The 12,632-nt window shown below is 30.7% G+C and overlaps 1 protein-coding gene across 8 annotated transcripts in view; it reads left to right on the top strand.

The window, feature by feature from the left end:
* LOC103576792 (muscle-specific protein 300 kDa) overlaps nucleotides 1-12,632 on the top strand; it is a 79,083-nt gene that overhangs the window by 3,852 nt on the left and 62,599 nt on the right. For all 8 annotated transcript variants that reach the window (XM_053741212.1, XM_053741217.1, XM_053741211.1 and 5 more), the window contains exons 2-8: nucleotides 5,897-5,958; nucleotides 6,467-6,562; nucleotides 6,644-6,727; nucleotides 6,807-6,899; nucleotides 7,744-7,922; nucleotides 8,574-11,348; nucleotides 12,389-12,497. In XM_053741212.1, the coding sequence (XP_053597187.1) occupies nucleotides 5,897-5,958; nucleotides 6,467-6,562; nucleotides 6,644-6,727; nucleotides 6,807-6,899; nucleotides 7,744-7,922; nucleotides 8,574-11,348; nucleotides 12,389-12,497 (3,398 nt within the window). The remainder of the gene's footprint in view (nucleotides 1-5,896; nucleotides 5,959-6,466; nucleotides 6,563-6,643; nucleotides 6,728-6,806; nucleotides 6,900-7,743; nucleotides 7,923-8,573; nucleotides 11,349-12,388; nucleotides 12,498-12,632) is intronic.

Raw genomic sequence — 12,632 nt, 5'->3', positions numbered from 1 at the left:
ATAGAATTTTTTTAAGGGGTTAATGTCAAGGTCTCTTACACTAGACTATATATTTAACTAAAAACAGTTATTTTTAAATGTCAAGTGAGATGTTATCACGAGTTTTATTTACTAAATTATTGCGTTTTATCCTTCAGTTGAATTTAATTTAATTACTTTTTTTATCTCACTTCTGGAGGTTAATTGAAAATCAATTGATACAGTCAATTTTAGTCAATTGTTAAAAAATAATTCTTTAATAACATTTAAGTAAGTGATAAATCGATCGAATATATAGTAGCGTTGGGAAATAAACTCAATATAAATGTATATAAATTTACATTTGTGTTTATGAGTGTGGGTGTAAGGGAGTATGACGTCGAGGGGTTGCGTTTCGTGTGTACTCGCACTTAATTTCCCTGCTTTTACGACTTACCTAGCATCATAAAACGTAATATATATTTATATACATATAAATATATATACAACTGGTTTCCTTCTGCAAGCATATGGAACCACATAATATTTTTTTACCACTTTATGTAATTTCTTTGCCGCAATTAAACAAATGGGTAATAAATAAAAAAAAAATTTGAACATAAAAAATAATGTAAAATAATGTCAGGGTCAAATCTAGTGATTTAATTCAACGGGTGACGTTACAATTTGTAACAAGATCAAGTCGTAATCAATATACTCGATATGTCTTGTACAATAATTTATATATAGATATATAGATATGTATACTCAACTAAGCATATTGTTAATAGTTGTAGAAATAAAAGTAGAAATTATTTTTCTATTTGATCACGATTCAAAGATTAAGTTATTCGAGATCCGTCACGGATATCTAAGTACAGTAGTCACTTTGCGGTTTTCGAGGTGACAATAATATTAATTTTAATCATGATCTATATATATCTTTACATGTATGACATTAGTAATTTAATATCAAATATTTTTATAATATTCATGATTTGACCTATATGTATATATATATATATATATATATATATTAGACTGGGCCAAAAAAATCGACTATTTTTTTTTCTTTCGATACTATGAAAATATTATTCCTGATGACTAAAAAAAAATGATTGTGCAAGTTTGAGCCCTTTATATTGATATTAAGAGGTGTATCGTTACGACTATTCGTTTTTTGACAGAAATTTCATTTTTTACCCAAAACTGGTAAATTATCTATTTGAAAAATTTGAGCAATGTATATTCTTAAAGAAAATTGAATTCCCTACAAAAAATCTCTCTTAGTAAATTGACGTGAAACCAGCCGTTTCCTTGTAACCGTGCCTTCAATATTGATTTGTTTTTTAAATTCTTTGTTTCTATTTTGGATTTTTGTAACTACTAGAAATATTAAAATTTTTGTTAGTCAACATATATATTTTTGAAGGAAATTTAATGCTCTACAAAAAAGGTCTCTTAACACTTTTTGTTAAATTCACTCCTTCGCAAGTTATTCAAGGTTGAAGTTAAGTCAAAACAATTTAAATAACCTGAATAACTTTCGAAGGAGTGAATTTAGCAAAAAATGTTAAGAGACCTTTTTTGTAGAGCATTAAATTTCCTTTAAAAGTATGTATCTTGACTGAAAAAAATTTTAATATTTCTAGTAGTTACAAAAATCCAAAATAGAAACAAAGAATTTAAAAAACAAATCAATATTGAAGGCACGGTTAGGAAACGGCAGGTTTTACGTCAATTTACTAAGAGAGATTTTTTGTAGGGAATTCAATTTTCTTTAAGAATATACATTGCTCAAATTTTTCATAGATAATTTACGATTTTGGGTAAAAAATGAAATTTCTGTCAAAAAACGAATAGTCGTAACGATACACCTCTTAATATCAATATTAAGGGCTCAAACTTGCACAATCATTTTTTTTTAGTCATCAGGAATAATATTTTCACAGTATCGAAAGAAAAAAAAATAGTCGCTTTTTTTCGCCCAGTCTAATATATATATATATATACTAAGTTTAAAAAAAAATGAATTGCATAATTAAAAAATATTTACTTTTAAAAAATTAAACTTGAATTTAAATTTTAAATTTGATCGTTGATTATTTTTTACGTAAATATCCGTATGACCTTATCTTAGAAGCAGTTATAAATAAAATATTTTTGTCGCTTCTCTTCATCTTTATCACTATCATTTCTTATTATATTTATCACACATAATTTATATTTATTATGATGAAATAATTCGAAAATAAAAATAATAATTATGTTCTGTGGTTTTAATAATTAAATTAAACAGATGCCTTTATTTAAAAAAAAGTTGTGGTAATTATTGTGTATACTTGTCGTTGCCATTGGTGAATAAAAAAAATTGCACGCGACTGTCCCCCTGACAAGCGTTTAAGTTTTCAGTTGGGTTAAAATTGTCACTGTGGTTTTGAAGCTTAAAGTTTGAATCACTTCTTAATTCTGACGAGTACATTAACATATAAAATTATATGTTGTAACTTAATTTACATGTCATTAAATTTTACTCATAAATAAATAAATAAATAAATAAATGAATAAGTAATTACTACGTCTTCGATCAATAACTTCAATTGAAGGTGTCGAATGCACGGAATAATTCATAATAATTAAATTAATTTCACTGCCGACAATTGACAAGACAACAATGTCATTATTATCATTATTAAGTCATTATTAAAGATCATCAATATAAATTTTTTCGAAAAATAAAATAACTTTTGCGATCGTCTAGTTTATCTTCTTCAGTAGAGGTATGGACAGGGTCACGGAAGCTCAGGAAGTCACGAACCCGATCAGACTCCACGTGAAAACGTCGAAATTAAGCTTATGTAATATCATGTCGTGATACAGCAGTACAAGATTCCTAGACATACATCATAAAATGAAAGTCTTTTGTACAGATACTGATACAGATATAGATATAAGTATGTAGTATATATATATATATAAATGTATGTGGGCATATTATTTAAACTGTCTAGTAGTGGAATGGCACTGCCAGGTTAGCATTCTATTCAACCAAAGTAAAAATGATTCTTTGACTAAAAGAAACTAAACCAAACAGACAAAGGATGAACCCTACTCGCAGATACGCAGCCGATTGACGCACGCGATCGTTACTCTACAGAGGCCTTTGCACCTGCTTTGCTTTTCTTTTACATCCCTCTAGTGCAAGGACCTAGGCCAATCGATTTTTTATCTTGTCTAATATTTAATTTCAACTTTACTTACTTATATAATTAAGTGATAAATATATCAGCCCGTTATTTGGGACTTCAGCTAAATTTTCTTGAATTGACAGACTGTAAAAAGTTAGGAGTGAATTCGAAGTGATCTGGATTTTAATTCAATCTGTATTCACTCCAATTCGGAGTTTTAATATTAAATTGAACTCCTCTTTGGAGAGAATTTCATTAAATAAATAAACACATCCGTTGAGCATTAATTTCATATTTACTCTACTCCGCTAATTTTTTACAGAGCAAGAGAAGAGATTTTGATAGAGATTATTTTAAGATACTCAGTAACATGCAGAAATTTAAATAATTTTTAAAAGGGGTCGAGCTTCGATGTTTAAACAGTCAAATTGTCAAAGTCATAATTTAGGGTTTGATTCAATTTTAACTTCAATATTCATAAAAATTGTATGTTATAATTACACAAGATTTTTTTGGACATTTAATACTTTACTTCAATTAATCAAAAAGTAGTTTTAAAAAATTTCATTGCAATAGGGAGATAAAAATATACTCGAACACATTTAAATAATTAATTATGTCAAATTATTTTATTTAAAATTTCTAAGTGGCCAGAACTAGCCCTAGAGTGGCCAAAATGCTACTTCTACCCTAAATTAAGAGTATCAGATTAAAAATGATTGTTTTAATTAAACTACACGGAGAGAAAATTATGGTAACAGTTGCAATATATTATGGGAATGGTTCCCATACTGTATGGTAACCGGTTTTTTTAAAATGTTGATTATAGAAACGGCACCCATATATATTATAGTAATCATTCCTATAATTATGGGTATAATTCCCATATGGTATCGGAATAGTTACTGTGAAATCATGGTAATCGTTACCGTGTAACTATGATAATGGTTACCATAATATTATGGTAATTGTTACTATAATATTTAGAAATTATAATAAATTTTTTTTTGTAATAAGCGTTTTTTGCGTATACTTAAAATTTTGTAATATACAAAAAAAAAAAAAATTATTAAAATTTCTAAATATTATGGGAATTATTACCATGATATTATGGTAACCATTCCTATACTATTATGGTAACTATTCCCATAAATTATGGTAATTGTTACCATGATATTTAGAAATTATAATAAATTTTTTTTGTAATAAGCGTTTTTTTCGTATACTTAAAATTTTGTAATATACAAAAAAAAAAAAATTATTATAATTTCTAAATATTATGGGAATTCTTACCATGATATTATGGTAACCATTCCCATACTATTATGGTAACTATTCCCATAATATTATGGTAATCGTTGCCATAATATCATGGTAATAACTTCCATACATTATGGGAATGATTACCATAATATTATGGTAACCATTACCATAATATTATGGTTATGTTTACAATAATATTATAGAAATAGTGACCATAATATATAAGGCATATTCCCATATACACTTAGGAACCATTACAATGTAGTTATAGGATCGGTTACTATTTGCTTGTAGGAACTATTTCTATGAGTATGGTAATCATTACCATGATTCTTTCACATGCGATATGGATACTGTTACCATAATTATAGGAATTGTTCCCATACCTATGGAAACTTTTCCCAGAAAGTATGGGTCTATATCCCGTAATCCCGAGTAATCATTACCATAACGGTATGGGATGATATTTCATAATCGTACTAGGAACAGTTACCATAATTTTCTCTCCGTGTATCGAACACCCCTTTTGCATTCGCCCTTACGAAAAAAACTAATCAGCACTAATGAGAAACACTAATGCGTCATTAGTACGTTTAGTGTCATGAGTGTGTTTAGTGTCATTAATTTGAATTTCACAGTAGAGTAGTATCAACTATTCAGATTACTATTGAACACTATTGAAACTGTCAGCGCTTATCATTTCCAGTAATATTGTAAAATTCACTAATTAGACTACTAATGGTCATTAATAAAGCGCTATTCAACACAAATCACTTCCAATCGTGCTGCAAGCATCAGTATTCGGAGTATTAATTATTACAAATACAACACTAATCACTTCCAACAATTTTGTGAGATTCATTAGCCAGAGTACTAATAAACACTAATAAAAGATTGTTTCAAACAAACCATTTTTAATAGTGTTGCGAGATCCATTAGTACTCCGACTAATGAACATTTATACAACACTAATCACTTCCAACCCTGATTAAAAGAATCGATTTAAAGTGATTTGCAATGTTAAATGCCCATAAGAAGGGTGATTCAAAAGTATTCAAAGTATTCCCTGGTGGAAATTTTTCGGACTTCTGTCTTAAAAAGTCTTTGGAACTCTGAAAAAGTCTTTAGAACTCTAGAACTGAGTTTTTAAGACAGAAGTCCGAAAAATGTCCACCAGGGAATTGGAAATTTCGAATTCAAAAGCATTAAAAAGTACTAAAAATTTTTTTTTCTAATCGTTTTAAATTCTTTCTTCTTATAAGGGAATAGTGTTGCAAGATTCACCAGTCAAAGTACTAATGGTCACTAATGATCACTAATAAAACACTTATCAACACTAATGAATTTTAATAGTGATCATAAATGTTCATTAGTTTTTTTTCGTAAGGGCGAGCTACAATAATTAGATTAATTTCCCTTCTGAATGAATTAAAAAAATTATTTCCGAGTAATTACAAAAAAAAAAATTTTTTTTTATTAATTTTCAGATGAACAAGAACGTGTACAGAAGAAGACCTTCGTTAATTGGATCAATTCATACCTATCAAAGGTAATCAATGTCTAAAGTTACCCATACTAATAATTAGCGATTTCAATTTTTTTTTTTCGCGATATTTTGCGAGACTTCATTTAATCCAAAGTTTTGTATAAAACTTACTATACTTGAATGCACGTATTAATATTGTAATCCGAGAGCGTTCACGACATGGCTCTTGTATGGTGGAAAATCAGTTTAACATTAAGCTGAAACTTGTAAACTACTATACGAGCATAACCGTACCTGGCTCTCGATTCCCTTACTTCCGGATCCTTCAAAACTATATCCTACTCATCGTGACATGCATGACCTGAAAGTAGCGTGTCTCTAAATACTCTTTCTCTCTTTCCCTCTCGAGGTTTTTTAACAAAAACTCTTTTATTTATCAAAATTTTTTATTGACAACCATAACTCTTTAGATGATTTATTTTTTGAATACAATGAGATTCAAGATTTATCAGCCATAATCTCGCCCAATGACAAACGTCTCATAAATTATTTATTCATATATTTTTTATAGCGAGTCCCGCCTCTTCGCGTTGACGATTTAATTGAAGACTTGAAAGACGGTACTCGTTTACTTGCCTTATTGGAAGTTTTATCTGGAGAAAAATTGGTAATTTATACTATTAATTAATCATCGATCATTTAATTAATAAGTTAATTAATTACTTTAATTATTTATTAATTTTTTTAGCCGGTAGAAAGAGGTAGAAATTTAAAGAGACCCCATTTTTTAAGTAATGCCAATACTGCTCTTCAATTTTTACAAAGCAAAAAAGTAAGTTGATTAAAAAATTCATTAATTAGTTACTTAATTAACTAATTTATTAATAAATTAATTATTTAATTAATTACAGATCAAATTAGTGAACATTAATTCGTCAGATTTAGTCGACGGACGACCTCCAGTTGTTTTAGGTCTGATTTGGACAATAATTTTATACTTCCAGGTAAGAATATTATTATTTATTAAGTAATTGTGTTTAAGTTGCACTGGAAAATTAGTCAAGTAGCTCAGTAGCTGCTTTCCAGTAACACAATGTTATAAATATTAATTATTAATAGCACTAATTACGCTAGATATCATAAAATTTAATACTAAAATTATATTTAACAAAGCTACGATCTAAGGATCGCAGAAAGGTGAGTTTTGTATTTTTTTTTGTAACAATTGATAATTAATTGTTGATGCACTGCTTATGTAATTTGTTTTTACGCATAGTAATTTTATTTTGAGCCTCTTAGCGGATCCGAATCACGATTAATTACCTATTTTACTGCAAATTTGCCGCATTTTACGGTAATTTGCTACATTAGAGGGTAATTTGCGATAATAATGCGGCAATTTATAGTAGAGAACGATAATTTACTGCAAGTTCTACCATAAAAAAGTCAAGTACTTTACTTTACGGTAATTTTTCAGTAAATCTGTACGTTTACGATGAAATGCCGCAATGTTGCCGCGAATTTGCGGTAAAATATCGCACTTTTACCGAAAAATACTGTACTTGTCTCGTAAAATACTGTGGAATTGCCAAAAGTTTGCGGTGATTTACAGTATCTTTGCTGTAATTTACCGTGAAATACCGCAATTTACCGTTGGGTATTGTAACTTACCGCAAAATATTGTATTTTACCATAAAATGCTGTACTCTACCATAATTTGCCGTAATTTAGATCCGTCAAGGTGCGTTAAATAAATGGAGGGAATTTTGATTAAATTAAGTGGTTAAATTAAAAGTATAAAAATTAAAGAGGTTGATAATGAAATAATAACATGAATAACTTTTTTAGATTGAAGAGAACACAAGAGCACTAGAGTATCTTGGTCAAACCTGGGGAAGTCAGAGTAGTCTTGAGAGCTTGGGTACTCAAAGCTCCGCAGCTAGTGAGCGCAAACGGTTGAGCAGCGAAAAATGGAAGCAAGGAGCAAGAAAAACTTTGTTACAATGGGTTACAAATGCTTTACCAAAGTAATTATAATTTTTATTCATTTTTTTTCCGTTTTAACCCTTTGTCCGTCGGAATTTTCAATAAAAGACTATTTAAAAAGTAAAAAAATTTCCAAGTCCTTTGAAATTTTATGAGTTTTTTTACTGTTCTTTTTTAGTATCGAATTAATGAACGATAATAATCATTCTGATACTTTAAATATTTAAAAAATAATTTTTTTTTGTTGGAAAATCTGAAAAACGCAGCGATTTGCTGCTAATTTATTTCCAGCTCATTTAATTCATTTCTTTTTTAAATATTTTTCTTTAATACAAAATTTTTATTGCAGTAAAAAATTCTAAAAAAAAAAAACTACAATTGTCTAGTCGTATAAGCTTGTGGTTTTAATTTTGAAAAATCATAATTATGATACTTGGCCTCACCGCTATATCAAATACATGGCGGCGAAACGCGCGACAGACAAAGGGTTAATTCAATTTAAGACATAATTTTTTTATTTCAATGAATTTCTATTTCCGGTTAATTTTGGATAAACGAATTCCGTTATTTCTTCCCACTCTTTAAAAATTACTTCATCCCAAAAAAATTTATTCTAGGAATTTGAAATTTATTCGAACCTATTTGGAAGAAAATAAATTCAGTGGCAACTAATTTAAAATTAATTTTTTTAGGGAATCGGAAATTCAAGTCCGTGATTTCGGTGAAAGTTGGAGAGACGGTAATGCTTTCTTGGCAGTGATAGACGCAATAAAACGCAATCTTGTAAACATAGCAGCTATGAGAGCAGCGTCAAATCGCGCGCGTCTAGAAACTGCCTTCGAAGTAGCGGAAGTTGAACTAGGAATAGCTCGCCTGCTTGATCCTGAAGACGTCGACGTTCCACAGCCTGATGAAAAATCAATCATGACATACGTCGCACAATTTTTGCACAAATACCCAGAGCCCAAGTCAGCTGCAGGCGACTCGTTTACAGCAGTTCAACAGGAGTATGATTCCTTGCTCGCGTGGTTGGTGACTCAAACTCGCGGGCTCGACCAAATGGACCGAACGCACACTTTTTCGTCAAATTACTTAGATTACTCAGCAGCCCGTGCCGAAGCAGATGAGAAATCTTTCACCTATCGCAAGCTACAGAATCTTGTAGATACTTCGAGTATGATAACAATAACACAGGATTCATGGAGGCAAATTCAAGAGTTATGGTCAAGAATGGAATATTTGTTGTTGAAATGGCTGTGGCTGCTGGATTCATCATTACCAGGTGAAATTGGTGAAGCCGGACGTTGGTTAGCTTTAGCCGAATCACTTCTCAACTCGGACAATGATATTCCTGAAGAAATGAACGAACAGACTGCTGGAATTATTTCAAACAAATTAGAAGATCATAAAAAGTTTTTCCTCGATTTACCTGATCAGCTTGATAAATTTAATCGCGTAAAGATGACAAGTCTTGCAAGACAAGTACCTCAAGTGCAATTAGACAACATGACGGCGCGTTTTGATTCCTTAGGCGACCGGGCGGCCAAACGTCGGATAAAATTAAAATTTTTGGAACACAAGTGCTGCTTAGTTGCCTTTATCTATCTGGTGGAGACAAAACTTAAAACCTGGGGTGTTAAGTATGGAAGCGAAGAGGAAGTACAATCAATGCTTGAACAATATCGTAACTTTGTATCGCGTAATAGAATATTCCAAGAATTTCAAAAAGCTTATCTGGACATGCAACAGGTGGCTGATGAATACAAACGTGAGGGAGGTATTGATCGTGATGAAAGTTTAAACATCGATAAATTTATGCGGGAAACAAATGATAAGTGGAAAAATGTATCAATGGATTTGCGCTGTGTCCAGAGTATGCTAGAAGAAGTGATGGCCTACTGGCGCCGATGGAACACGATCGCTGATGAATTTTCCAACTGGTTGATTCAGGCAGAAGCTGCGGTGAACTTTCCCGATGAAGAAAAAATGGAATTTTTTCAAAATATCAGCGTTTGGAAAGACAAACATCAACAATTATCGGACACTGTTAGTTTTCTAATAGCGACGACGACTGAGGTTGTGGCTCTGCATTTACGTGACCGTTATACCGAATTGACAAATCGCTGGGAGCGGACTTTCGCAGAAGCTAAACAGTACATGCATGCTGGTGATTTATTGAGAAATCGTAAGGATTATCGTACGGGTGTTGATACTTTACAAAAGTGGTTGAGAAATGCTGAGAGCGTTTTGTCAACGTCACAGTTGACGTCTACTGAAAAGATAAAAGCTTATGGTGAACAGCTGCAAGTATTAAATAGCGAATTTGAAAGTATTGAAGAATTGTTTAAGAGCATAAGCAAGAAGTTTCAAACGTTGCTGCAAGATTTGCCGCGGGATGAAGTTGACAAGATGATGAATACGTTGAAAAAAGAAAAAGAAGCTTTGGTTAAAGTACGAGCACTCATACCGATGCAATTGCATTTGTATCATCAGCTGTTGGTGCAGCAGGAGTCTTTGGAAGCGGGCCAACGTGAAATAAGCGGATGGTTAGATGAAGCGGAAGCTCTACTGTCAAGTTTGAATTTTTCTGGAGGCAGAGATGCAGTTCTAGGTCAATTGGAACGTCATAAGGCATTTTTCTCACGTACTTTGTATTACAAATCGATGCTTGAGTCTAAGAATAAGGTCTTTTCGAGTATTGTAAAGTCGGTTGACGCCCACGCCAATCCCGAGACTGCTGAAGGAGGCGCGGAACTACGGGCGCTTAATGAACGATTCAATCGAGTTGTTCAGACTGCTCAGATTTGCGAGCAACGTCTGCAGGAGGCTGTACGCTGCTGGACCAAGTTCAAAGAGTGCGAGAGACAGATGATCGAGTGGCTGACTGCTGCGGAAAATTTAATCAGCGACAAGCGCATTGACAATAGACAATCGGTCGACAATCACAAAAGTTTCTTTAGCAAAGTCAACGAACGGTTAATTCAGGATTTGATAAATGCTGGACAAGATCTACGAAACACGCTGCCTGTCGAACAGCAAACGCCAATTATTGAGACAGTTGATGCACTTCAGCAGCGTTGGAAAGACGTTATGACTTTTGCTCCGTTGCATCTTATGAGACTTGAGTTTAGATTGGATGAGGCTGCTTTCATGCAGTATCTTAAAGAAATAGAAGCTGAAGTTAATAGTGAACAGCAGTCACTGATTAAGAATGAAGATGTTGAGAGTATTATTCAGCGTAATAAAGATTTCTTTGTCAATCAAGGAATTGTTGTTAATGTAGAACGCTGCTTGCAGACATTGAAAAAAATAAGTTATGCTTATTCGCAGTTGAAACCTAATGATACTAGTCTTCAGGAGGCTGTCGCTCATGCTGAACAGTTGTGGGAAGATTCCGCACAGAGGGTGGAAATTATTCGGGAACAGCTTCGCCAAGTACCTGAACAGTGGGCCGAGTATAGAAAGAGGTAAATTTTTTTTAATGAATAATTCATTCTTATTATAAACCCTATGTAAAAAATTTATGAAAAATACATAAAAAATATATAAATATGTAGGGGGAAAGGAACGAGGTACTTAAGAAAATACCAATAATAAATTTTCAAGGGCTCAAATACGTTAAATCATTTTTTTTAATGATATTCAAATTAAAAAAAAAAAAAATTTTTAGTTGCCGTTAAAAAAATTTAATTTTTGTGGGTAAAATGATACCTCCTAAAAAAGGTGAAAAAAAAATTTCTGGATGTTAAATAAATTTAATTAAATTGAATTTTTTTTGTAAGTAATTTGTATAAAGAAAAATTACATTTTACATAATTATTGGATGCAAAGGAAGCTAAAACAATTTTTAATAGTTTTTATCATAAAACCAAAAGTCATCAACATTTTTCGACTGACAGTTGAGTTTTGAAAAAGTTTAACAAAAAAAAATCCAAATAATGCTCAATTATAATTAAAAAAGTAATTTTGAAATGTTTAAAAAACAAACTTTTTTTATCGAATTTTGAGGGTCCCATTTTGCCCCCCGCCCCCTATAAAATATATACAAGAAATATTGTTTAATAGCTAACTTTCGGCCGATTTTTGTATGTATCTTATATATTTCAAATATAATTTAAATATATTAAAAACATATTTTAAAATATATAAGAATGTATGAAATGATAAATATATAAAACGATGAAAATAAAAAAAACTGTTATATAAAATAAATAAAATATATTAAAAATATATATAGTATGTTAATATATATTTTTTTATATATTCTAAGATATATTTTTAATACATTAAAAATATATAAAATATATGTACGAGAATCAGCCAAAAGTAAGCTGTTGGAAATATTTTTTCTACATGTATTCTATATATATTTATATATTTTTTATATTTAAACACATATTTTTTCAATGGGAGGATTACTAGTAAATCTTATCCTTTTTGAATATTTTTTTGTTTTTTGACTACTGTTTAATTAAGAGTGTCATCTAATTCTGTTTTGTAAAACTAGATATGATGAAATGGTACGATGGATGGATCAAGTTGACAGTACTCTAAGGACAATCTTAAAAGAAGTAAATAGTCTTGAAGAATTTGAAAAAGAAAAATCAATCTTTCAGGTAAGCAATTATTGTTCCAATAACTTTATATTTTTGTCATATTAGTTTATTTGTGATATTTGTGTTATGCATTCTTGGGCAGATGAAGGTTCTAACGGTAAACTAGCAGTAAATAAAATAAATAAATATTGAATT

The sequence above is a fragment of the Microplitis demolitor genome, chromosome 1 (assembly GCF_026212275.2).
Source record: "Microplitis demolitor isolate Queensland-Clemson2020A chromosome 1, iyMicDemo2.1a, whole genome shotgun sequence".
Classification (NCBI taxonomy): Eukaryota; Metazoa; Arthropoda; class Insecta; order Hymenoptera; family Braconidae; genus Microplitis; species Microplitis demolitor.
This window is presented reverse-complemented; position numbering and strand designations above follow the sequence as displayed.